This window comes from Neoarius graeffei, chromosome 6, assembly GCF_027579695.1.
Source record: "Neoarius graeffei isolate fNeoGra1 chromosome 6, fNeoGra1.pri, whole genome shotgun sequence".
Lineage (NCBI taxonomy): Eukaryota > Metazoa > Chordata > Actinopteri > Siluriformes > Ariidae > Neoarius > Neoarius graeffei.
Window position 1 is genome coordinate 6773556 of NC_083574.1, and position 23686 is coordinate 6797241.

Below are 23686 nucleotides of genomic sequence, written 5' to 3' on the forward strand. Positions count from 1 at the left end.
GCAAGTTAAGATAAAGAGATGCTCGCTGTACCTTTTATCAGTGATTTTTATGATCTTCATGATGAGAAACTCAAGCTCATGAGGCTCATGGCTTCTTGTTTTTTTTGGTGTGTTATACCTATTTTCATGTTAAATTTGCCAAATGGTGTCTTGTACAGGACACATTTTCTATTTAAAATGTTTCTGGAGGTAAATTGTAAAATATAAATGCATTTTCATTTTGTGACACAGAAAATGTGGGGGGGCGGCACGGTGGTGTAGTGGTTAGCGCTGTCGCCTCACAGCAAGAAGGTCCGGGTTCGAGCCCCGTGGCCGGCGAAGGCCTTTCTGTGCGGAGTTTGCATGTTCTCCCCGTGTCTGCGTGGGTTTCCTCCGGGTGCTCCGGTTTCCCCCACAGTCCAAAGACATGCAGGTTAGGTTAACTGGTGACTCTAAATTGACCGTAGGTGTGAATGTGAGTGTGAATGGTTGTCTGTGTCTATGTGTCAGCCCTGTGATGACCTGGCGACTTGTCCAGGGTGTACCCCGCCTTTCGCCCGTAGTCAGCTGGGATAGGCTCCAGCTTGCCTGCTACCCTGTAGAACAGGATAAAGCGGCTACAGATAATGAGATGAGAAAATGTAGGGGGATGTGAATTTTTACATTGCGCTGTAGACTAGCTTTAACCTAAGAAGTTTCTGGGTTTTTTTTTTAATGTATTGATTTTGCCTTGTAACACTCCATTGTTCTCCATCAGCTGGAAGAACAGATTAACCAGCTGCGTGAGGAGCTGGAGCAAGAGCGAAAACAGTGCAAGTACTTCCAGCTCGAAAGGGATAAGATCCACACCTTTTGGGAGATCACCAAAGGACAACTGGAGGAGAATAAAGCTGAACTGAGGAACAGGGAACGAGAAATGGAAGAAGCTGAAGAGAAGCATCAAACTGAAATCAGGGTATAGCAGTAATCAGTGTAGTAGTGACCAGTGTATTAGTGACCAGTGACTCAGAAGATGTCTGAAAGCATGCATTTTTTTGTTCTGTTTATTTCTTCAGGTGTACAAGCACACGTTTAAACAACTGATGCATGAGCAGCAAAACACCATTGCAGAGATTAAGGCAGAGGGTGTGGTTGCCACCAAGATCCTGGAGAAAGAGCAGACAGACCTGGAGAGCGAGCTGCGGAGAGGCATGCGCAGCCTGAAAGTGGATCTGAAAGAACAGGAGCTCTCCAACGAGAACGTCATCAGGAACCTAAAACTGGTGTGTGCAAGTTGAGGTTTGCTCTCTGACACATGACGGTTAAACAGTAACACCAGTGAAACGTACCAGACGTGAGTGTTTTACTGGGAAATACACCACTTGTATTTTTAATACGAACTTAATCCGGGACATGGAGAACCAAAACCGTGATATAAATCTCTATATTATCACTCGTGAGGAAATCAGTGAATTTTGATAAATTTGGGTACTTTTTGTTTGTGAATGTGTCCATATAATAAAAAGAAAATCATAAGTTGGCTTGAAGATATGAAATTTATCTTCTCGTGTTGAAAAACTCTCTCGTTTTTCATACGAAATACATCACAGATCTGAGTGACTTATTTAAATAATATTGACTGGTGTGTAATACTCTCAATCTTCCATATTTAAAGACAAAAACCTGGCAGCCATGTTTGTCTACAAATCATCACAGTTGCTCACTAGCGCAGAAGGTTTACGTCTTCAATGTGTGGTGTCATGTTGTCTTGGCAACCATGCAATATCAAAAACCATATTCAATGCTCATTCTCCATTGGGTAGAGTGATGTAATACATATAGGATAAGCGATATGTTAACGATATTGCATGCTATCAAACCAAATGAATGAAACCCACTCGAACAGAATAGAACACATTTTTATTCCATCAAAAAAGTGTCCTGTGTGTACAACCCCGATTCCAAAAAAGTTGGGACAAAGTACAAATTGTAAATAAAAACAGAATTCAATAATTTACAAATCTCAAATTTATATTGTATTCACAATAGAACATAGACAACATATCAAATGTCGAAAGTGAGACATTTTGAAATTTCATGGCAAATATTGGCTCATTTGAAATTTCATGACAGCAACACATCTCAAAAAAGTTGGGACAGGGGCAATAAGAGGCTGGAAAAGTTAAAGGTACAAAAAAGGAACAGCTGGAGGACCAAATAGCAACTCATTAGGTCAATTGGCAATAGGCCATTAACATGACTGGGTATAAAAAGAGCATCTTGGAGTGGCAGCGGCTCTCGATGGCAAGAGGATCACCAATCCCCCTAATTCTGCGCCGACAAATAGTGGAGCAATATCAGAAAGGAGTTCGACAGTGTAAAATTGCAAAGAGTTTGAACATATCATCATCTACAGTGCATAATATCATCAAAAGATTCAGAGAATCTGGAAGAATCTCTGTGCGTAAGGGTCAAGGCCGGAAAACCATACTGGGTGCCTGTGATCTTCAGGCCCTTAGACGGCACTGCATCACATACAGGCATGCTTCTGTATTGGAAATCACAAAATGGGCTCGGGAATATTTCCAGAGAACATTATCTGTGAACACAATTCACCGTGCCATCCGCTGTTGCCAGCTAAAACTCTATAGTTCAAAGAAGAAGCCGTATCTAAACATGATCCAGAAGCGCAGACGTCTTCTCTGGGTCAAGGCTCATTTAAAATGGACTGTGGCAAAGGTGTGTTTTCTGTTCTGTGGTCAGACGAATCAAAATGTGAAGTTCTTTACGGAAATCAGGGACGCCATGTCATTCAGACTAAAGAGGAGAAGGACGACCCAAGTTGTTATCAGCGCTCAGTTCAGAAGCCTGCATCTCTGATGGTATGGGGTTGCATTAGTGTGTGTGGCATGGGCAGCTTACACATCTGGAAAGACACCATCAATGCTGAAAGGTATATCCAGGTTCTAGAGCAACATATGCTCCCATCCAGACGACGTCTCTTTCAGGGAAGACCTTGCATTTTCCAACATGACAATGCCAAACAACATACTGCATCAATTACAGCATCATGGCTGCGTAGAAGAAGGGTCCGGGTACTGAACTGGCCAGCCTGCAGTCCAGATCTTTCACCCATAGAAAACATTTGGCGCATCATGAAACGGAAGATACGACAAAAAAAAAACCTAAGACAGTTGAGCAACTAGAATCCTACATTAGACAAGAATGGGTTAACATTCCTATCCCTAAACTTGAGCAACTTGTCTCCTCAGTCCCCAGACGTTTACAGACTGTTGTAAAGAGAAAAGGGGATGTCTCACAGTGGTAAACATGGCCTTGTCCCAACTTTTTTGAGATGTGTTGTTGTCATGAAATTTAAAATCACCTAATTTTTCTCTTTAAATGATACATTTTCTCAGTTTAAGCATTTGATATGTCATCTATGTTCTATTCTGAATAAAATATGGAATTTTGAAACTTCCACATCATTGCATTCAGTTTTTATTTACAATTTTGTTCTTTGTCCCAACTTTTTTGGAATCGGGGTTGTATAATAAATGTTATTTACCAGCTGGGAGGTCCATATCATGAAATACTGTGACCGAGGTCTTGAAAGTACTGACAGAGGCCAGTATTCAAGGCCGAGGTCACGGTATTTCACCATACGGACTGACCTTAAGCTGGTAAATAATATTTATTTTTTTCTTTACCAAATTCTAACAGAAAACGAGAGCGCCCGAAAGGGAAAACCGAGCCGAGCCGCCATTTTGAATCCTCATTCACGGCTGTAATGCAAATTGCTTTCTCCTCGGCAAAACTACATTTTGCCGCCTATGTAGTCCCCTATTTATACAAAATTCAGTCATTCAGCCATGTTTTTGCTCGGCATGAGCAACAGTTACAGGTTTTTAGCTTTCTCCTGAAATGTTTTCTTTTATTTCTTCTTCCTCAGGGTAGTAAAACTCGCTTTCACTGTGAAGACTGTCGTTATCGCTATCCATGCTGTAAAATTAATGCTATTATGCTGAGAAATGCTGGCAAAAATTTATAAGATTTTTGATAATCTTATAAATAAATCTTATAAATGTTGACAAAAATTGCTACTATGTTTGTTGTGAACGAGCGAGTCACCAGAGGTCCGCAACTGGGGTCCGTACCATAGGATACGGACCCACTCGCCAGCCAATCAGAGCGCAGGATTTGATGGAAACCGGACCGCGAAAAAAAAAAATTCCCGATATTTCACTCCGATGTCACTCCTGGGTGGCACGGTGGTGTAGTGGTTAGCGCTGTCACCTCACAGCAAGAAGGTCCGGGTTCGAGCCCCGTGGCCGGCGAGGGCCTTTCTGTGCGGAGTTTGCATGTTCTCTCCGTGTCCGCGTGGGTTTCCTCCGGGTGCTCCGGTTTCCTCCACAGTCCAAAGACATGCAAGTTAGGTTAACTGGTGACCCTCTAAATTAACCGTAGGTGTGAATGTGAGTGTGAATGGTTGTCTGTGTCTATGTGTCAGCCCTGTGATGACCTGGCGACTTGTCCAGGGTGTACCCCGCCTTTCGCCCGTAGTCAGCTGGGATAGGCTCCAGCTTGCCTGCTACCCTGTAGAACAGGATAAAGCGGCTAGAGATAATGAGATGAGATGTCACTCCCACTGTTTTCCCGCTGACTAGATGCACATTGGCAAAATGGTGAACCGGTTCAAAATTTAAAATTCTTTTGATTAACTTGCATAACTTTTTTTTTTTCCTTTTTTTTTGTGGATGTGTCCATATAATATAAAGAAAATTACACATTGATGCAAAGATATGAAGTTTATCTTCTTGTGTTGAAAAATATCACTCACTCATGATGTATATGTTCATCACTCGAAGATAAACTTCATATCTTTGTACCACCGTATAATATCCTCTGTAAATTAAGGTATTAAATAACACCTTAACAATTCACTCTAAAAGTGTGAAACCAGAAGTATAGGAATACCGTTATATTAGCTGATACAGTAGAGCAGTACGGAGCCTTATTTCTGTGAGTGAGTAAATATAATCCAGATGTCTGGACTGGATCATCAGATTATTCTACATCATTGTCCTGTTAATAAGCACTCCTTTGTTTCCACAGAACCACGATAAGGAAATCACCAAGCTGAGAAACAGATTTGAGGAAAAAGTACAAGGTACTGTATTAAGTGTCCGTTTGGCTCACCATGAAAATGAACTGTCCATAGAACATGGTACCAAATCTCTGCTGTTGTTTCTCTACAGAAATCAAGTATAACTATGACACAAAGATGGATAAGGAGCGACAGGCGCAAGACCAGATGCGCCAGATTGAAATTGAGGAGATTGAGGAACGGAACAAGAACCATGTTAGCACGCTGATTAAGAACCACGAGCAAGCGTTCGACGAGCTCAAGAACCATTATAGTGATGTCATTCTCAAGAGCTATAATGAAATCTACGTTCTTAAGGTACACTGAAGAGTTATCTTATCAGCTTATCGTTCCAGAATTGCTTACGTCATCAGTACAGTATTTTATATAAATACCACGAGGGTGAATCAAATGGAAAAAAATAGTATATTTTTAATTTTGCATTGTTTACGGTAAGTAGGTGTCACTGTTAATTTTTATTGAGCGTTTTTCATACATAAACTGCAGCTCGAAGTTTTTTACCTTAAAGGATGAGACAAAAATCAATACAAGTGGACATGATAAAATTTTTAAAAGACAACATTGGCAAAATGGAAGGAAAGAAAGAATGATAGTAATTATTACAGTAAAAAATAAAAGATAAAAACAAGAGAAATTATATAGAAACAACTAGCTGTATGCTATATTAAAGGTCCCATGGCATGAAATTTTCACTTTCTGAGGTTTTTTAACGTTAAAATGAGTTCCTCTGACCTTAAGTCACCCCAGTGGCTAGAAATTTCATAATGTGTAAACCAAACTATGCCCAATATTTGAGAATGGCGCGTCAAAACGGCGCGTTGAGAAGCTCTTCCCTTGCCGACGTCAGCAAGGGAGATGATCCCCACGCCCCCCCCTCTGGATTCCCACCCACTGTATGGATTGCCCGCCCAGTTGTAGTGAGTAGACCATAGAGGACACAACAACATGGCACCACCTAAGCGAGCGAAACATGGAAGTTGCGCTGTACATGGATGTGACAACACAGAAAAGAGTCTGTTTTTACTGCCGACGGGAGAGCCCCTGAAGACGCAGTGGCTTAATTTTATTTACTTCAATAATACGCCGTCGAGTCTACCTAAGACGGTCTATGTTTGTCGGAAGCATTTTCCTGATGAATGTTTCCACAACTTGGGACAGTACAGGGCAGGTTTTGCACATCAACTGTTACTGAAGCCTGGGTCCGTACCAAGCATCCCTGCCGCATCAGCCACAAACACCGAACAAGTAAGTGTATAACTGGTTGTTTTGCCGTGTTTTAAAATCGGTGCCACGTTAGCCTAGCAATGGCTACATTAGCTGTGCAGCTAACCGCTTCCTGCAGTTAGCCAGGTACTCTGCGCTACAAAACCAAAAAGCATGCAGCATGCTCTGTTATAATAGCCAATCAAAACAGTTTTTACAAAGACACCCACATTCTTTTTTTAAGTCACTTGTTCATTTTATTTGTTTGTTTGTTCAGTAAAAACCCAAACATTTGTTGAATTTATTTTATTTCCTCGCGTCGCACCTTAATGACGTCAGCGCGCGGTATTTTTCCCTTCGCGGTTTGTTCCTTCTCTCTCGCCATAGTAAGACGCCCACACCCGCTTGTTCTGACCCACTGGAGGTAGCGTCACAGTGCTGTTAGCCAATCAGAGGTAACACGTTTACATGTCATGAATATTAATGATAAGACCCGCCCCCACCCTCTACCCTTCCCCGCCTCCTGCTTCTCATTAGCAAAACAACGCACTGGGAAAAGCGCTGAAATGGGGCTTTCTCCCAGGAGGCTATATCTACGTGCCGAGGGTTCATTTCAAGAAAGGCTGCGGATATAACATCCGGAAACCTCCACGAGCCCGTTTAAAGCATCAACAAACCACCATGCCATGGGACCTTTAAAAAGGAATATTTTTAGCTGATGTTTAAAGATGTTTACTGAGTCCACCTCCCAGATATTTTTTAGTAAAGTATTCCACAATTTGGGTAGATAGTGGACAAAAGCTGCTTCTGCGATTTTTGTTTTGGGGGATTATTGGGACATTTAGTCAACCAGCTGTGGAGGACCTAAGGGTTTGTGTTGGGACATAAAATGACAGACTCCGTGAGGTAAGAGCAGTGTTTTAGATTAGATAGAACTTTATTGATCCCTTTGCGAGGGTTCCCTCAGGGGAATTAAAATTCCAGTCGCATCGTTACAGGATAAACAGAATAGAAAATAGAGAGAACTTCTAGATAAATTAAGTATTTACATATACAAATATAAAAAAAAATATGAAAAAAAGTCCAGCAGGAGAGGTATTGCACATTGTCCGGTATTGCTTTATTGTCAGGCTAGGCTACTGCTCCTTCCCGTCCTCTGTCCCTCTATAAGTAAGACACTTGGTAACAGCTCTTCATTCTCACTCTGGCTGTCTATGTGCAGGATGAAGTGACTGATCTGAAGAAGGATAAGGAGACTTTGGAGAGGGAGAAGGCCAAGGTGCTGCACCACAACAAGAAGATTACAGAGTCGCTGCAGAAAACCACACAGGAAGTGTCAGAGATGCAGAAACAACTCACCAACTATGAGAAGGATAAAGCCTCACTGGCGGTATGCGTCTCTTTTAATCTCCGTCTGCACTGAAGGTTCATCACTTTCGCTGTTATCATTCCGTTATCGCATACTACATTTATATTATTTAATAAGCTTGTACTGTGTAACGAATAACACCCTTGGAGGTGTGCTGTTTTAGGAAAATAATGAATGACAGGCTTGTGGGCTGAAGTGGAGTTACTGTTACAATCATGAAGATGATTATTTTCCGAAAGCAGCATGTCCTGAAGTGTTTTATTCCTTTTATACCACAGCAAGTTTTAACAATTAAAATATTTCTATTTATTAAAAAAACTACTAGAATTTATACTCAAACTCTAATATTAACATGTGTGAAACAAGTTAATGTATTAAAACCAGGGCTTTGAACCGGTTCATGGAACGAAAACGAAAACCGGGAACTTTTTCTATTTCACATGGAACAGAAACGAAACCAGAAACTTTATTATTTTTTATGTTCCGGAACAGAAATGCTTATTAAAAATAATGGTAACCGGTTAATACCGGTTTTTATTTCGTTCCTCAAAGTTTCCGTAGCCTACAAATAAAAAAGCCATTCTTCTCCTGCGCAAGTTTCTATGACCCGCTGGGGTTCACTTCCTGTGTGACGTTCGCTGACTGAATGGAGAGCGCGGGAAGGTGGACTGCTATCACGTCTCCATTACTGAGTGTCTGAGCAAAGAAGAGCCTGAACGATGCAACCTCCCTATTGGCTGTTTGTAAAAATGTATCAGTTGTTGCCCTTCCCACGGGAATCATCGCGGGCTCGAGAGACGAGACCTGACGAGTTAGGTCGTTGGTAGCAGAACAAAATGTCTGGACACAAATCGGGTTTTCAGAAAAGGAAAGAAAATAAACAGAGGGTTGAAAATACAAAAAAGGAGGCAGAAAATGCTAAACGAATTTTAAGGTAGGACAAATGGTTACTTTTCTGAGGCAGCCCGCCGTGGCTGCCTGCAGGCTTATTTATTATAGCCCATTTAGTTAAAATAGTTGATATAAAATGTTTATAGTTATGTGATGGTTGTCCTGATTTAGACTGGTGTTTTTTTTTTTGGGGGGGGGGTTGCGCGATGTTGCACCCGGGTCCAGATTAGGGCAGAACCGGCCCTGGCTACATTTCAGGTGTAGTTTGTTTTATGTATGTATGTACTTGCATAGATGTGTACTTGGTCTTCCAATATGGCGCCTAACAAAATCTCGCGACGCGGTGACGTCATGCGGTAGCCCTCTATAGGGCCTGACTAGCCTTTGGTAACACACTAAACGAATTCTCTTTCATTTTTGGCACTTTTTCTGTTTGTGTAGATGGGAAGACATACTGAGAATCCAAATCGCCAACATTTGAAATAATAATTGTTTTGAATTATTTCTTGTCTTATTTAATGAAGGTTGTAATAGAATTAGCCTACATTTGGCTTAAGCTGGATGAGACAGAGACATCATTTTATAGCCATTTGTTAAACAGCTGACAGGGAACGTAATTAACCGTTCCGGGAACGAAATTTTTTTGTTCTAACCGGTTCGGGAACGTCTATTTAATGGTGGAACCCAAAACCGGAAACGTTAAAATTCCGTTTCTGTTCAGAACGAACCAATAGGAAAAAAATTCTGGTTCAAAGCCCTGATTAAAACGAGTTAATTTTAATATAAACCCGTTATCTGCAGTGGGCACTACTGTAAGAACTGCTGTTCTAAAAAAAATTAATCATCACTTTCTGACCAATCAGAATTGAGAAATAAACAGTGCTGTGGTCTAAAAGTTACTGAGATATCCTATCATATGTTGTGTGTTTGAGAGGAGTGCTGTGTGCCTGAGTATTTTAAACAGAACAGTTTCTATAAATGATCCCGTTTCATTCCTCTGTCAGGGAACAAGAGCACGGCTCAGTGTGTCCGATAAAGAGCTGAAGGACCTGAAATGGGAGCTTAAAGTGCTGGAGGAGAGATTTATTACGGTGAGAGAAAACCGCAACAAGTTACTTAAGACTCAAAATCATTTTGCTGAAAATCTCCTCTCGGTCATTTCATGGTCGTCAGGTGCAGCAGGAGCGAGATGAGCTGTACCAGAAGTTCAATACCGCCATCCTGGAGGTGCAGCAGAAGAGCGGCTTTAAGAACCTGCTTCTGGAGAAGAAACTCGAGACTCTTACAAACAGCCTGGAGAAGACCGAGGCACAGCTTAATGAGGTCCTCGCTGCCTCCAATTTAGAGCCCAGTGCCCTGAACGTGGTCACTCGCAAACTGGAGGTACTGCTGATGACTAAACCTGCTCTCTGATGAAGAAAACTGAAACTGGAGTTACGGGTGTTGGGTTATCCTGTGGATGAATTCAGCTTTTTCAAAATAATTTTGTTAAATCTATATGCTGGTATTTAAAAAAAAAAAAGTGGTTAGCTTTCAAAGATAGACATGCAGTGCCAAGATTTATTTTTGGCATCCAGATTATTTGCTGCTAAGAAATGTTTAATATTGCGATACTAGCCAAAAAACCACAAAACACTACTCAGAATGGTCTGAAGAAGCGAGGCCGGGGCCGATTTCTTTCCAGCCCCCCGACAGAGAAATGCCTTTGGAGGAGAAACTAAAAGTAGACAGACGAAGCGCGCGTTGTTCATTCGAAATAGCAATTACACAAAATTACCCTGATGCTGTAAATATAAATGTAGTGTTCTTTGGTTTGACAGAAAGCATTACAGCATTTCTGTTTATCAGGTTTGGTGTTTGGAGGAAACACGACATAAACGCAGTAGAAACTGCAGACCTGAACCTTTTTGAAATCACAAATGGAGCTGCCTATCTGCTTTTAATATAGTGTGTGTGAAAAATAATTTGCCTCGTGTGATAATCATCGATTGTTCGACACGAACAGTTTCTTTGTCAAACTCCTGATCGATGTTAGAGTTTCGCCTCACGTTTAATCTGAATTTAATTCTGACAAAATAATCATGTGACATATCCGAGTTATAACTTTTCATTATTAGGTTTCTGATTCATTTTGCTTTTATTCACAGGAAGTGCTGGACTCGAAAAACACTGCTATTAAAGACCTGCAGTATGAAGTGGCTCGTGTGTCTCGGGTAAATCCATCAGCAACCCTATGATGTCCTTTTTTTTTTTTTTTTTTTTTTTTTAAATTTAGATATGAAGTTCTTTATTGATTGTTCGAGTTTACAGAAATGCTCCAATCTATTCTATCTCTTTATTTAATATTTAACTTTCCGATGGTTCAAGACTCCCAGTCAATTAATAATTTTGTCCAATTTCATTTCCCCAGTCATTTATAATAAGAACATAATTAAAGGTTTTGGAGGTTAGATTTACAAACCAAACCTCTGTCCACGCTTACAAGGCACAAAGTAACAAAATTATTTACCAGCTGGGAGGTCCATATCGTGAAATACTGTGACCGAAGTCTTGAAAGTACTGAGTGAGGCCCTCTGGGCCGAGGTCAGTATTCAAGGTCGAGGTCACGGTATTTCACCATACGGACCGACCTTAAGCTGGTAAATAATATATTTATTTTTTTCTTCACCAAATTCTAACAGAAAACGAGAGCGCCCGAAAGGGAAAACCGAGCCGAGCCGCCATTTTGAATCCTCATTCACGGATGTAATGCAAATTGCTTCCTCCTCGGTATACAAGTGCACTTCCATGGCAGGAAAAAAACTACATTTTGCCGCCTATGTAGTCCCCTATTTATACAAAATTGAGTCATTCAGGATTCAGCCATGTTTTTGCTCGGCGTTAGCAACAGTTACAGGTTTTTAGCTTTCTCCTGAAATGTTTTTTTATTTCTTCTTCCTCAGGGTAGTAAAACTCGCTTTTGCTGTGAACGCTGTCGTTATCGCTATCCATGCTGTAAAATTAATGCTATTATACTGAGAAATGCGAAAATAAATGTTGACAAATATCGTAGCAATTTTTGTTGTGAACGAGCGAGTCGCCAGAGGTCCGTAACCGGAGTCCGTATCATAGGATACGGACCCACTCGCCATCCAATCAGAGCGCAGGATTTGATGGAAACCGGACCGTGAAAAAAATAAAGCATGTTATTTCACTATTTATTTAATATAAATGAGTCATGAGACTATATTCGAAACCCAGGAACTTTTTCTGGATCATGTACCCTTGAGAGTAGCAACCCAGCAACAAGGAAGAGTACAGTTTGGTCCCTTTTATTTCTGAATGTGTGCATTTAATTCCCATTCAACAGCATTTCTTGATAAAACATGGAAAATTTCATTGACATAATTTTAAAGAAATAAAGTAACAGGGTTATACAGATTAAAAAAAAAACACGGGGGTGATAGCGTTCCGGTGCCGCGCCGGATTTCCGGTGTACCGTGGCTGGGGGAAAAAAAAAATCTAGTTCGCCCATTGTCCTGTGTCATTCTGAGATGCGCAGATAGACAGTAAAGGGAATTCTGTCTATCTGCGCATCTCAGAATGACACAGGACAATGGGCGAACTAGATTTTTTTTTTTTTTTCCCCAGCCACGGTACGCCGGAAATCCGGCGCGGCGCCGGAACGCTATCACCCCTGAAAACACATTAACTTGGGTGTATTTAATTTCTGCAATTTTCATTGTCTTTTAGATATAACCCTCGTGGCAGGTTTTTAAGAAGTCTTTGGCTCTAATTGCTTGTTTTCTCCTCCAGACGTATAACAACCTGCTGAGGACATATGAAGCAAAACTGAAGGCTTTAGGCCTCCCTGCTGACGAGGTGGGCTTTAAACCACTGGAGATCAGCATTCATTACTTGACTACCATCAAGCGCTGAACAACTCCCTCAGAGAGCTACTTTGTCCACATTCTCCTCCTCCTGCTGACATCACCAGGCAAGACTCTCTGTGCTTAGTCCACCGTGACCACAGACACAAGCACACAAATCTGCCTTGACTGACCTCTACTCCCTCTCTCACCCTGAAAAAAAAAAATCGTCTGTGTCCATGCATCCAAATCCTCCTTGAGAGCCAATGCTCCCGGAATGGTAGACGTTAAGCGGCGATGGCGATACTTAAGATGGCTGTTAAGACCCAGATGGGATCGCCAGAGTCTAGGACAATACAGGCGAGGAATTCTGTGGATTCTGAAGGCGCTCCTTCCTTCGTCATGGTCTCTCCTCGTTCTGTCGTCGGTCTTCCTCCAGCTTATCAAACAGATGATTCTATCATTTGTAATGGATATAGAGAATATATTAGCATCTATTAATTAATGTGTTAACATTCACATTCGCTTCTTGTTCGAGTTCACGTGGACCTGGTCGTGGTCGGATCTGTTGCCGTATCTGAGAAAGGTAAACTACTTTTATAGTTCATTATCTCGTATTACAGCAGACAATATCTATTGTTAAAAGTGCTATGCAAATAAAATTGATTTGACTTGACTTTATTATATTTTCAGCTTTTCCATTTTTATATCCCCCCCAGGTTACCGAATTGCGAAAGGTGAAGGATTTGCAGGCCTGTGATACGTCATGATGGTCTCAAGACACTTCAGGCCTGATGTACAAATAGTCTTCAGCTGTCATTAGGTCAAGACCTGCACCTTGTGAAACCAGCACAAAAAACGGTGGAGATATTGGAAGTCCAGCTGATTTTGCATATTATGTAGGAAATTAACAAGGTCTGGTTTTGTGCACGGTTTACCCCACTTCCCAAAAACAAGGTGTAAACCAGCCATGTGTTGCTCAGAGCTGTATAGCTGGGTTGTTTTCCCACAGAATTGAGTGTGACTTTAACTGCTTTGATATTAATTAATTGATCAGTTGTTTAAATAAATTAATCAATCAGTTTAATATGATTGTGTTATTAATATAGTAGTATTGATGCTGGTGGGGGTGGCACGGTGGTGTAGTGGTTAGCGCTGTCGCCTCACGGCAAGAAAGTCCGGGTTCGAGCCCCGTGGCCGGCGAGGGCCTTTCTGTGCGGAGTTTGCATGTTCTCCTCGTGTCCGCGTGGGTTTCCTCCGGGTGCTCCGGTTTCCCCCACAGTCCAAAGACATGCAGGTTAGGTTAACTGGTGACTCTAAATTGAGCGTAGGTGTGAATGTGAGTGTGAATGGTTGTCTGTGTCTATGTGTCAGCCCTGTGATGACCTGGCGACTTGTCCAGGGTGTATCCCGCCTTTCGCCCGTAGTCAGCTGGGATAGGCTCCAGCTTGCCTGCGACCCTGTAGAACAGGATAAAGCGGCTACAGATAATGAGATGATGCTGGTGGGAGTAATAAGAAGAATTGAAATCTGTATAATGATGAAAATAATGCATAGTAATAAAACTCATAAATGCATTACTATTTCATCTCATCTCATCTCATTATCTGTAGCCGCTTTATCCTTCTACAGGGTCGCAGGCAAGCTGGAGCCTATCCCAGCTGACTATGGGCGAAAGGCGGGGTACACCCTGGACAAGTCGCCAGGTCATCACAGGGCTGACACATAGACACAGACAACCATTCACACTCACACCTACGCTCAATTTAGAGCCACCAGTTAACCTAACCTGCATGTCTTTGGACTGTGGGGGAAACCGGAGCACCCGGAGGAAACCCACGCGGACACGGCGAGAACATGCAAACTCCGCACAGAAAGGCCCTCGCCGGCCACGGGGCTCGAACCCAGGACCTTCTTGCTGTGAGGCGACAGCGCTAACCACTACACCACCGTGCCGCCGCATTACTATTTATGTATTTTTTTTTTTGTTTGTTTGTTTATTCAAAAATGTTTATGAACCTGTTTTAAAACCATGATAAACCAATTATTCAGCCGAACGTCAGGTTAGTTCCTGCTTGCCCATCAGGGTATTTAGACTCGGAGCATCAAAGTTTCCGGTTGGAAAAAAAATCCCTTGAATGTGATTATTAATATTCTCGAACAACATGTTTACTCACCTTTTGCCTTTACCTTCTTTATCCCTTTTTATAAACAGATTTATTTCCCCCTTTACCCAAAAACCTTAGGGTGTACAAACTTATGCACTGTATGTACACCCAAGAAATAATACAGCGTCTCTGTAACGGTCTCTCTGACTCTAACTTATTGTTTGCACAACAAACTAATACTGAAAGCCTCCTTTTTTTTTTATTTTTTCCCCCTTCCCTCTCTGTTTTTAGGGAAACCAAGTCAAACATGTTTTTATGTACATCCTTATAAGGCGTGTTTTGTTTATGTTGCGTGAATTAGTGACCGTGTTTATCTGTAGTGGCTCTGAATCACTTCAGTCAGCCAAAATCCAGAGCTCTGCAAAGGCCAAGTCTGATGTTCAGAAGATTTGTGGTTCTGGCATTCATGACTTTTTTTTCATTCTATGTGGAAGCAGTCTGGGGTCGACATGATGTGAATATTTGCGTTAGAGGAATACAACACTTTTTTTTTTTTGTGCCTGATGAGCAAAAATGTCTTTGGTTTAAAAATAAAATACATACAGCTCTGGTTAATTTTCAAAAACATACATTTTCTATTATTGCTTGTTTTAATAATATATTTTAAACCGTCTACTGATATATACACACTGCTGTATTTTATTTTGGATTAAAGCCAATATTTAGTTTCGGTGAATCCGAAGCCCATGAAGAGATAAAGGAGATCCGTCCTGTTAGCAGGAAGCATGGACTTGATTTAACTCCGTAGCCTCAGCAGTGATAAAGCAGCCTGTTTTTTTCTTTAATTTAACGTGAGCTGATAAATAAATATTTGCCTGTAAAGTGACTCAGTGTTTAACACAAGCAGCAGAAGGTTTGAATTTTTTCCAAGTTCCTTTCCAGTAGGTTTATTTGCAGGATGCAGAGAGACTCTAGAGGTACAAAAGTCGTGTATTTCAAAAAAATTCTGCTGATTTGAGTTTTAACATCACCGGATTACTTAATTACATAATGAGTTGGATTTATTTCTGTCAAAATCCGTTATTGTTGAATACCTGCCTTTCTCACGTATGAATTATAGAATTTACTAAATCAGACTGATCATGAGTCATTAAAATCAAGTTTGCAGAAATAATAATTAACTAAATAAGAAGAAAAACTGTAGTGTGCTCCACAGTGGTTCCTAAAATGAAGGTCTGAATTTTCATCTCAGTAATTGAAATAATTAAATGGACTGAATTTAGAAGTGATGTATTTATAAAATGCAGATTAAGTTGGTCGAAGGATCGCTGGTGAACCCGACAACAAAGTACTTTCTGTCCGTGTGGAAAGTCTGAGATAATGAGTTAGTCCCTGTTATAATGGCTATAAACAATTGTTTCCGGTGTTGGACAACTTAAAGTTCCAGTTGGGCGGCATGGTCGCCTCACAGCAAGGAGGTTCTGGGTTCGAACCCAGCGGCCGGTGAGGGCCTTTCTGTGTGGAGTTTGCATGTTCTCCCCATGTCTGCATGGGTTTCCTCCGGGTGCTCCGGTTTCCCCCACAGGCGGCCTTGGGCTGAAGTGCCCTTGAGCAAGATACCTAATCCCTGACTGCTCCCCGGGCGCTGTAGTATGGCTGCCCACTGCTCCGTGTGTGTGTGCATGTGTTCACTGCTTCAGATGGGTTAAATGCAGAGGATGAATTTCACTGTGCTTGAAGTGTGCATGTGACAAAGGTTTCTTCTTCTACCAATCATTAAAAAATGCTGACACTGGAGACTCCTTCACTGGTAAATAATCTTCAGAAATCACCATATCAACAAGTATACTTTTTCTTTTTTTTTAATCTGTTCATGTGAAATGTCTACCATACAAGTCCCTATGAATCAGTTGTTACTATGAAAACAATAATATAAGAATGAATGAATGCATTCATACAAACCTGTGATTTGTCTTGCAAACCTGTCTGAGCTGCTGTTATAGAAAATTAATCAACACCTCCCGACCACTTACTCAAAGATTCAACACTGCTGTGGGGAAGCCATGGTCTAAAGTTTAGTGAAGCAGTTTTGGGACCAAACGGTTGCTGGTTTGATTCCCTGGACCAGCAGGAATGCCTGAAGGGCCCTTGAGCAAAGCACCTAACCCCCAAGTGCTCTCTGGGTAAGTTAGGATCTTCTTGTATGTCGCTCTGGATAAGAGGGTCTACTAAATGCCTCTAATGTAACTTATAAATACTATAATTCTCCATATTCATCTCATCTCATTATCTCTAGCCGCTTTATCCTTCTACAGGGTCGCAGGCAAGCTGGAGCCTATCCCAGCTGACTACGGGCGAAAGGCGGGGTACACCCTGGACAAGTCGCCAGGTCATCACAGGGCTAATTCTCCATATTTCCATGCAGAATGTCTGGTGAGTTTCTTTTCATGCTTCTGTTCAACTTTTTCAGGCCTGGAAATGAGCTCCACCCACAGAGACCATTTCAGTACCATCACTGTGCCATACTTGGCAAGTATAACATGCTTAGCCTTGAAAACCTTATACAGTACTCTGATCTGCGTCTAATACATAAAATCATTAATAATACAGCACCCCCACCTCTGAGAAAATTTGTTCAACTCTGCTCTGAACAGATGAGCAGAACCACAAGATCCACCAGTAGGGGAGATTGTAGCCTCCCAAATCGGCGCTCTGCCTTTGCTCAATCAGCCTTCTCTTTTAGAGCTACCAGAGCTTGGAATAGTCTCCCCAATGACTTAAAAAGTTGATTTCAAGGCCTTCTCAAGGAGCGTGAAAAAATGGATGTTGAGCAACCAGTCTTGTCAACATTAATCATATTATGTAATGCTGCAATTATATATTTTATGTCTTAATTCTTAACTGATTGTGTGTGTGTGTGTGTGTGTGTGTGTGTGTGTGTGTGTCTGCGTCTGCGCACATGCATTTGTGCACCTATGGCTGCTCTTATTCTCACGTATTTTGTTTGTATTTGTTTTACCTGCCTAGGGACTGCAGATGGAAATTAGCTTTTTAGCTATAATCTGGCGCAAGCCATCTTCTTACTTTTGTAACCAATGACTCTTGTGCATGGTCCCTGTTTCAACTAAACTAAATAAACTAAACTAAACAGAGGAGCACCTGGGCAGTTATTTCAGACTAACAAGATCAAACCTCTATCTAAATGAATGGTGAGAGAGCCGTAACTGCCCTTGGAACATAAAAATTGCATGTAGTATAGAAGCAGTCAAATCTGATTTGGTGACTTGGGCCCAAAATAAGGTGTAAAAAGCTTTTGCTCCCCACATACGTTCTACTTCTACTACATATGGGTCTGTCTCAGAAACTGGGTACTGTGGGGGGACCCCACTAAATATACTCAGTCAATAAACTATACGGTTTTGAATGGTGATGTTGGTTTTAATTTGAAATAAAATGATGAAAGAAATAATACAGATAAAACTAAATCTTTGATGTGAAAACTCTATTCAGAATTTGGCAAAAATTCTGCAAAATTGTGGAAAAATGGCGGCTTGATCTGTGGCATGATAAACGGTCGACTACATCGCATTCCCTTAAAAAGGTCATAGTCCACTGAAAAGTCTACAGTTATCACTGATTGTATTTTAAGTTGTAACTTTATCCACCTAAGGATTGGTGCGCTCACAGAATAATCATAACCGTAATAAAACATCATGCAAAATATTTGATTACCGTCGTAACTCCGTTTTCCGCAAACCCAAAACCAATACGATCGTGTGTTTTGATCTAAACGGAAAGCCTCAGGGTCGAGGTCACGACCTCACCAAAAGTAGTAACTTAAAATCACTATGCCATATAAACATTTAGTTATAAATCTGCGATTTTGTTTTATAAAACGAAAGCTGAAAGTTAGGTATAGAATATGTTTCTTACAGAATATGTTCCGATGGTAGCTGGTCTTGTACGAATTTCTGAGCTATAAAATGAGTTGTGGTCCATTTCTTACCGTAGCGTGTTATTTGTGTGTGGGGAAGGACACGCATTAACAATTTGCATGTGTAGAATGGAATTTTCCACTCCAGCAGTTAGAAGTTGATCGTGCTTCCATTTGCGGTCTTTCTGTTACGCGGGTGATCTGTTCGGACGTTATCGCTGAAAAGGTGAGTTTTGACAGTTTTATTTTGTTTTAGTCTTGCAGTATAAGGCAATAGAATGTTTGTTTCTTTTTCATCTTACTTTCATATTTTGTAGTGTTTGCGTATTTTTGGCCAATATTTTGCAACCATGGTCAATTTAGATCGAACTTTTGATAGACTCTACGGCCAGTCATTTTGCCCCGCCCCTGCCTCGCGCTCCGTCCGGTGCAGTAGTGATGTCCCGTTGCTCGCGCGTCGCAGCAGAGACCCGCGCGACCTTCAGCCGCTACAGTCGCTGTTCTTTTACCACCGCCGTTATTCTCATCTTTCCAGTGTGTTCTTGATTTTTCCATTGTGTCCTATTTCGCCATATCAAATACCCAAAATGTATCATATTATTCATATTTAAGTGAATAATCAATTCAGTCATCATAACTTGGCATTTTTAACCCAAGCAATCAAAAAGAGGAAATTTATTCAATATTTTCACTCATCTGTGAAGGAGGGGCTTTAATTCTTCATGATGGAATTATTTTATATGGAAATCAATTTTACAAAAGTATTTGAATTGTAATCAAAAACATTTTCCACAGTGGAGGCCAGATAAAGCAAGATACTATCTTTATTCTTATTAAACATGACAAAACATTGAGTGTTAGGTAAATGCAAAAAAAAAAAAAAATAGTAAAATTAGAAAATGTATTTTTTGACCATAATGTCCCAAATGAGAGAGCAGTTTCTGAGACGGACCCATAGGGTGATGATACACGGGGCAACTTTTTGGGCAATGTTGCCGAGCAATGTTGCTGGCAACGGGCAACTAGGTGAGACACAGGGCAACTTTTCAGGGCAACTAACAATGGGCAACAACAGTTAGCAACGGCAGTTTACAGTTAGCTAAAAAAAAAAAATCGATGTCTTAATTTTTGCTGTGACCATTTAATCAAGCTGTCTGTTGTTTTTTTAGAGCTTTGGTGAGGTAAATTCCTCCATATAGAATATTAAAATAACAACTTACCGGCGTAAAAACAGATGAGGAGTCTCTCCATCTCTTCACTCCACTGACACTGAGCGGCCGCCATATTTGTTTGAAATTTCTGATCCGAACCTCACCGGAGGTCACATGACTCGATACTCGCGTTCTGATTGGCTTATCTCAAAAAGTTGCCAGAGATTATCAAAACCATTCAGAAAGAAACAATGTTGCCCAATCTCAATAGAAAAGAGTCAAAACGCAATTGCCCAGCAACATTGCTCGGCAACATTGCCCAAAAAGTTGCCCCGTGTATCATCACCCATATACTGTACACAGTGTTGCTAAAAGGTACTTTTTATACTTCGACTTTACATATGTAATTTATCGCTTGCACCCTACAACAACATGATTGGCGTATTATGTTTCCCAGTTTGACAGATGATTGGCTTTTTGGGGAGAGAGGTGGGATATGTGCACAGAACCACCATCTTTGGCATTACGGACCTTTCCCCATACAGTAGCTTTCTCCTCAGGGTTGTTTGATTGGTTTGTCTCCTCTTTTATAACATCTCTGCCTGATCAGCCCTTTCACTGAACTCATAAGGCATGCATGGTTTCAGTAGAAGGAGTTAGTTTTGATTTGGAGGAAGGTCAAGGCTTGAGGATGTTTGCATTGCAGTTTGCCTCTCAGTGAGCAGAGGGCGCTAAAAATTACAGATTGATTCTTTAAGCTTTGTGAGGGTGGATGACACTTGTCAACTGCTGTGCTACACTGATGCATGGGAAATACTGGGGTATAACAGGTGTGCGTTAGCATGGAAGGGGGAGGGCGGGAGTACTGCACTGTGTACTTCAAATATCCTCTCTCGTACCTGTACAGGTGTGAAACTGGGCCTGTTGTGCTCAAGCCGAACGCAAACAAACATCCTCGTGGATACTTAAAGGAAAGAAATCTTCACACGCTTCAGCCTGTAGATGTAGCAGTTCATACCATAGCACTCTATCTACAACCCCGATTCCAAAAAAGTTGGGACAAAGTACAAATTGTAAATAAAAACAGAATGCAATAATTTACAAATCTCAAAAATTGATATTGTATTCACAATAGAACATAGACAACATATCAAATGTCGAAAGTGAGACATTTTGAAATTTCATGCCAAATATTGGCTCATTTGAAATTTCATGACAGCAACACATCTCAAAAAAGTTGGGACAGGGGCAATAAGAGGCTGGAAAAGTTAAAGGTACAAAAAAGGAACAGCTGGAGGACCAAATTGCAGCTCATTAGGTCAATTGGCAATAGGTCATTAACATGACTGGGTATAAAAAGAGCATCTTGGAGTGGCAGCGGCTCTCAGAAGTAAAGATGGGAAGAGGATCACCAATCCCCCTAATTCTGCGCCGACAAATAGTGGAGCAATATCAGAAAGGAGTTCGACAGTGTAAAATTGCAAAGAGTTTGAACATATCATCATCTACAGTGCATAATATCATCAAAAGATTCAGAGAATCTGGAAGAATCTCTGTGCGTAAGGGTCAAGGCCGGAAAACCATACTGGGTGCCCGTGATCTTCGGGCCCTTAGATGGCACTGCATCACATACAGGCATGCTTCACTATTGGAAATCACAAAATGGGCTCAGGAATATTTCCAGAGAACATTATCTGTGAACACAATTCACCGTGCCATCCGCCGTTGCCAGCTAAAATTCTATAGTTCAGAGAAGAAGCCGTATCTAAACATGATCCAGAAGCGCAGACGTCTTCTCTGGGCCAAGGCTCATTTAAAATGGACTGCGGCAAAGTGGAAAACTGTTCTGTGGTCAGACGAATCAAAATGTGAAGTTCTTTATGGAAATCAGGGACGCCGTGTCATTCGGACTAAAGAGGAGAAGGACGACCCGAGTTGTTATCAGCGCTCAGTTCAGAAGCCTGCATCTCTGATGGTATGGGGTTGCATTAGTGCGTGTGGCATGGGCAGCTTACACATCTGGAAAGACACCATCAATGCTGAAAGGTATATCCAGGTTCTAGAGCAACATATGCTCCCATCCAGACAACGTCTCTTTCAGGGAAGACCCTGCATTTTCCAACATGACAATGCCAAACCACATACTGCATCAATTACAGCATCATGGCTGCGTAGAAGAAGGGTCCGGGTACTGAACTGGCCAGCCTGCAGTCCAGATCTTTCACCCATAGGAAACATTTGGCGCATCATAAAACGGAAGATACGACAAAAAAGACCCAAGACAGTTGAGCAACTAGAATCCTACATTAGACAAGAATGGGTTAACATTCCTATCCCTAAACTTGAGCAGCTTGTCTCCTCAGTCCCCAGACGTTTACAGACTGTTGTAAAGAGAAAAGGGGATGTCTCACAGTGGTAAACATGGCCTTGTGCCAACTTTTTTGAGATGTGTTGTTGTCATGAAATTTAAAATCACCTAATTTTTCTCTTTAAATGATACATTTTCTCAGTTTAAACATTTGATATGTCATCTATGTTCTATTCTGAATAAAATATGGAATTTTGAAACTTCCACATCATTGCATTCCGTTTTTATTTACAATTTGTATTTTGTCCCAACTTTTTTGGAATCAGGGTTGTAAATGTATGCAATAATTTTGCTAAGATTAAAGTTTTACAGACTTCAGCAGAATAATAACTAAAACATTGTAAAATGTTACAAAAACCAATATTTTCAAATATAATAGTTATTTAATAATTGTTGCAGAGTAACCTGTGGAGGGAAAAAAAAAGAAGAAACAGCTAAATTTTGAAGAAAGATGACTGAAGGTGGTCATATTGTCCACCAGGTGGCGCCAAACACCACGCTAATGGTCAGCATTAAACACCTCTAGCTAAAAGATGCTATGAATGAGTGAGTGTGTCCAGACTTTTGATTGGTACTGGAAATATAGCCTAACAATAAACTAATGTATGGCATTAATTAATATACACCTAATATATATTGTAAAGATCCATTATAAAATGATCTCTTCTCTGAAGTGGAAAGTTTCTCTATGGTATGGTGTTCCAAATTAAGTGGTAAGAGAGTAAAGTACCAGTAGTTTTCACATTTTGTTTCACATTTGTAACCTGTGTTCACACAAGCAAATCTTTTGATGTCATTTCCTTTCCTGTGGGTGTGTTTTTAACCACCTGTGGGCGTGGCTTGCCCATCTGTTTTTCAGTTACACTAAAAAAAAACCCTGTAATACCTAAAACACATTCAAAATTTGTGGATTTTTTTCCATTATATAACACTTTTTTTTTGTTAGTTTAATTTTTTTCATGGACTTTTTTTTTTTTAAATCAGGAAAGGCTGTTTAATGGGAATTAAATTGAATGATAATTTCATGAAGAAGTTAGTCCACTGATGACTGGAGATACGTTACATGATGTCACTCAGATTTCTTGTTCAGTTTGGTTATATTTCACCCAGATCCACTTCTAGGTTTGATGTGCTGTGTGTTTTGAGATGCTTTTCTGCTCAATGTGTTTGTAAAGAGTGGTTATTTGAGTTACTGGAGCTGGCCATTCTTATCTTAACTCTTAACAGTGTGTTTCCTTCACTGGATGTGTTTTTTTTTTTTTTTTTCCCCAGCCCATTCTCACAATACATTTGTACGAAAATCCAAGATGATCAGCAATTTCTGAAATACTTAAATTAGCCCATGTGACACCAACAACCATGTCATGGTTAATCACTGATCACATTTTTTCTCTCCATTCTGGTGTTTGATGTGAGCATGAAATGAAGTTTTTGACCTGAATCTGTGTGAGAATTCTGTATCGAATGATTTCTGCCTGCCTGCTCTTTTCTGTGTGTGTTTCTTTTTTTTTCTTTTTCTCCTTTCTCTCTCGCTCTCTGATTGCTGAATGGCTGGGAGTGCGGAGTGAAAGGAGGACCAGTAGGCGTGCAGAAGGTGGAGAAAACAGACACGAGTGTTTCACAGCAATAGTCCAGTGGGAGTCGATGCTCATTTTCACCATCTCTTGTTTCCATCGGGGTTCACACACA

General features: G+C 40.8%; 1 protein-coding gene across 1 annotated transcript; it reads left to right on the forward strand.

The window, feature by feature from the left end:
• Nucleotides 1-880: 880 nt before the first annotated feature.
• Nucleotides 881-12506, forward strand: LOC132887636 (dynein regulatory complex subunit 4-like). The gene is made up of 9 exons (XM_060923102.1): nucleotides 881-934; nucleotides 1035-1241; nucleotides 5074-5128; nucleotides 5217-5422; nucleotides 7551-7718; nucleotides 9593-9679; nucleotides 9762-9971; nucleotides 10736-10801; nucleotides 12384-12506. The coding sequence occupies exons 1-9, from the start codon at nucleotides 896-898 to the stop codon at nucleotides 12504-12506; spliced, it is 1161 nt and encodes a 386-aa protein (XP_060779085.1). The 5' UTR covers nucleotides 881-895.
• The last annotated feature ends 11180 nt before the right edge of the window (nucleotides 12507-23686 follow it).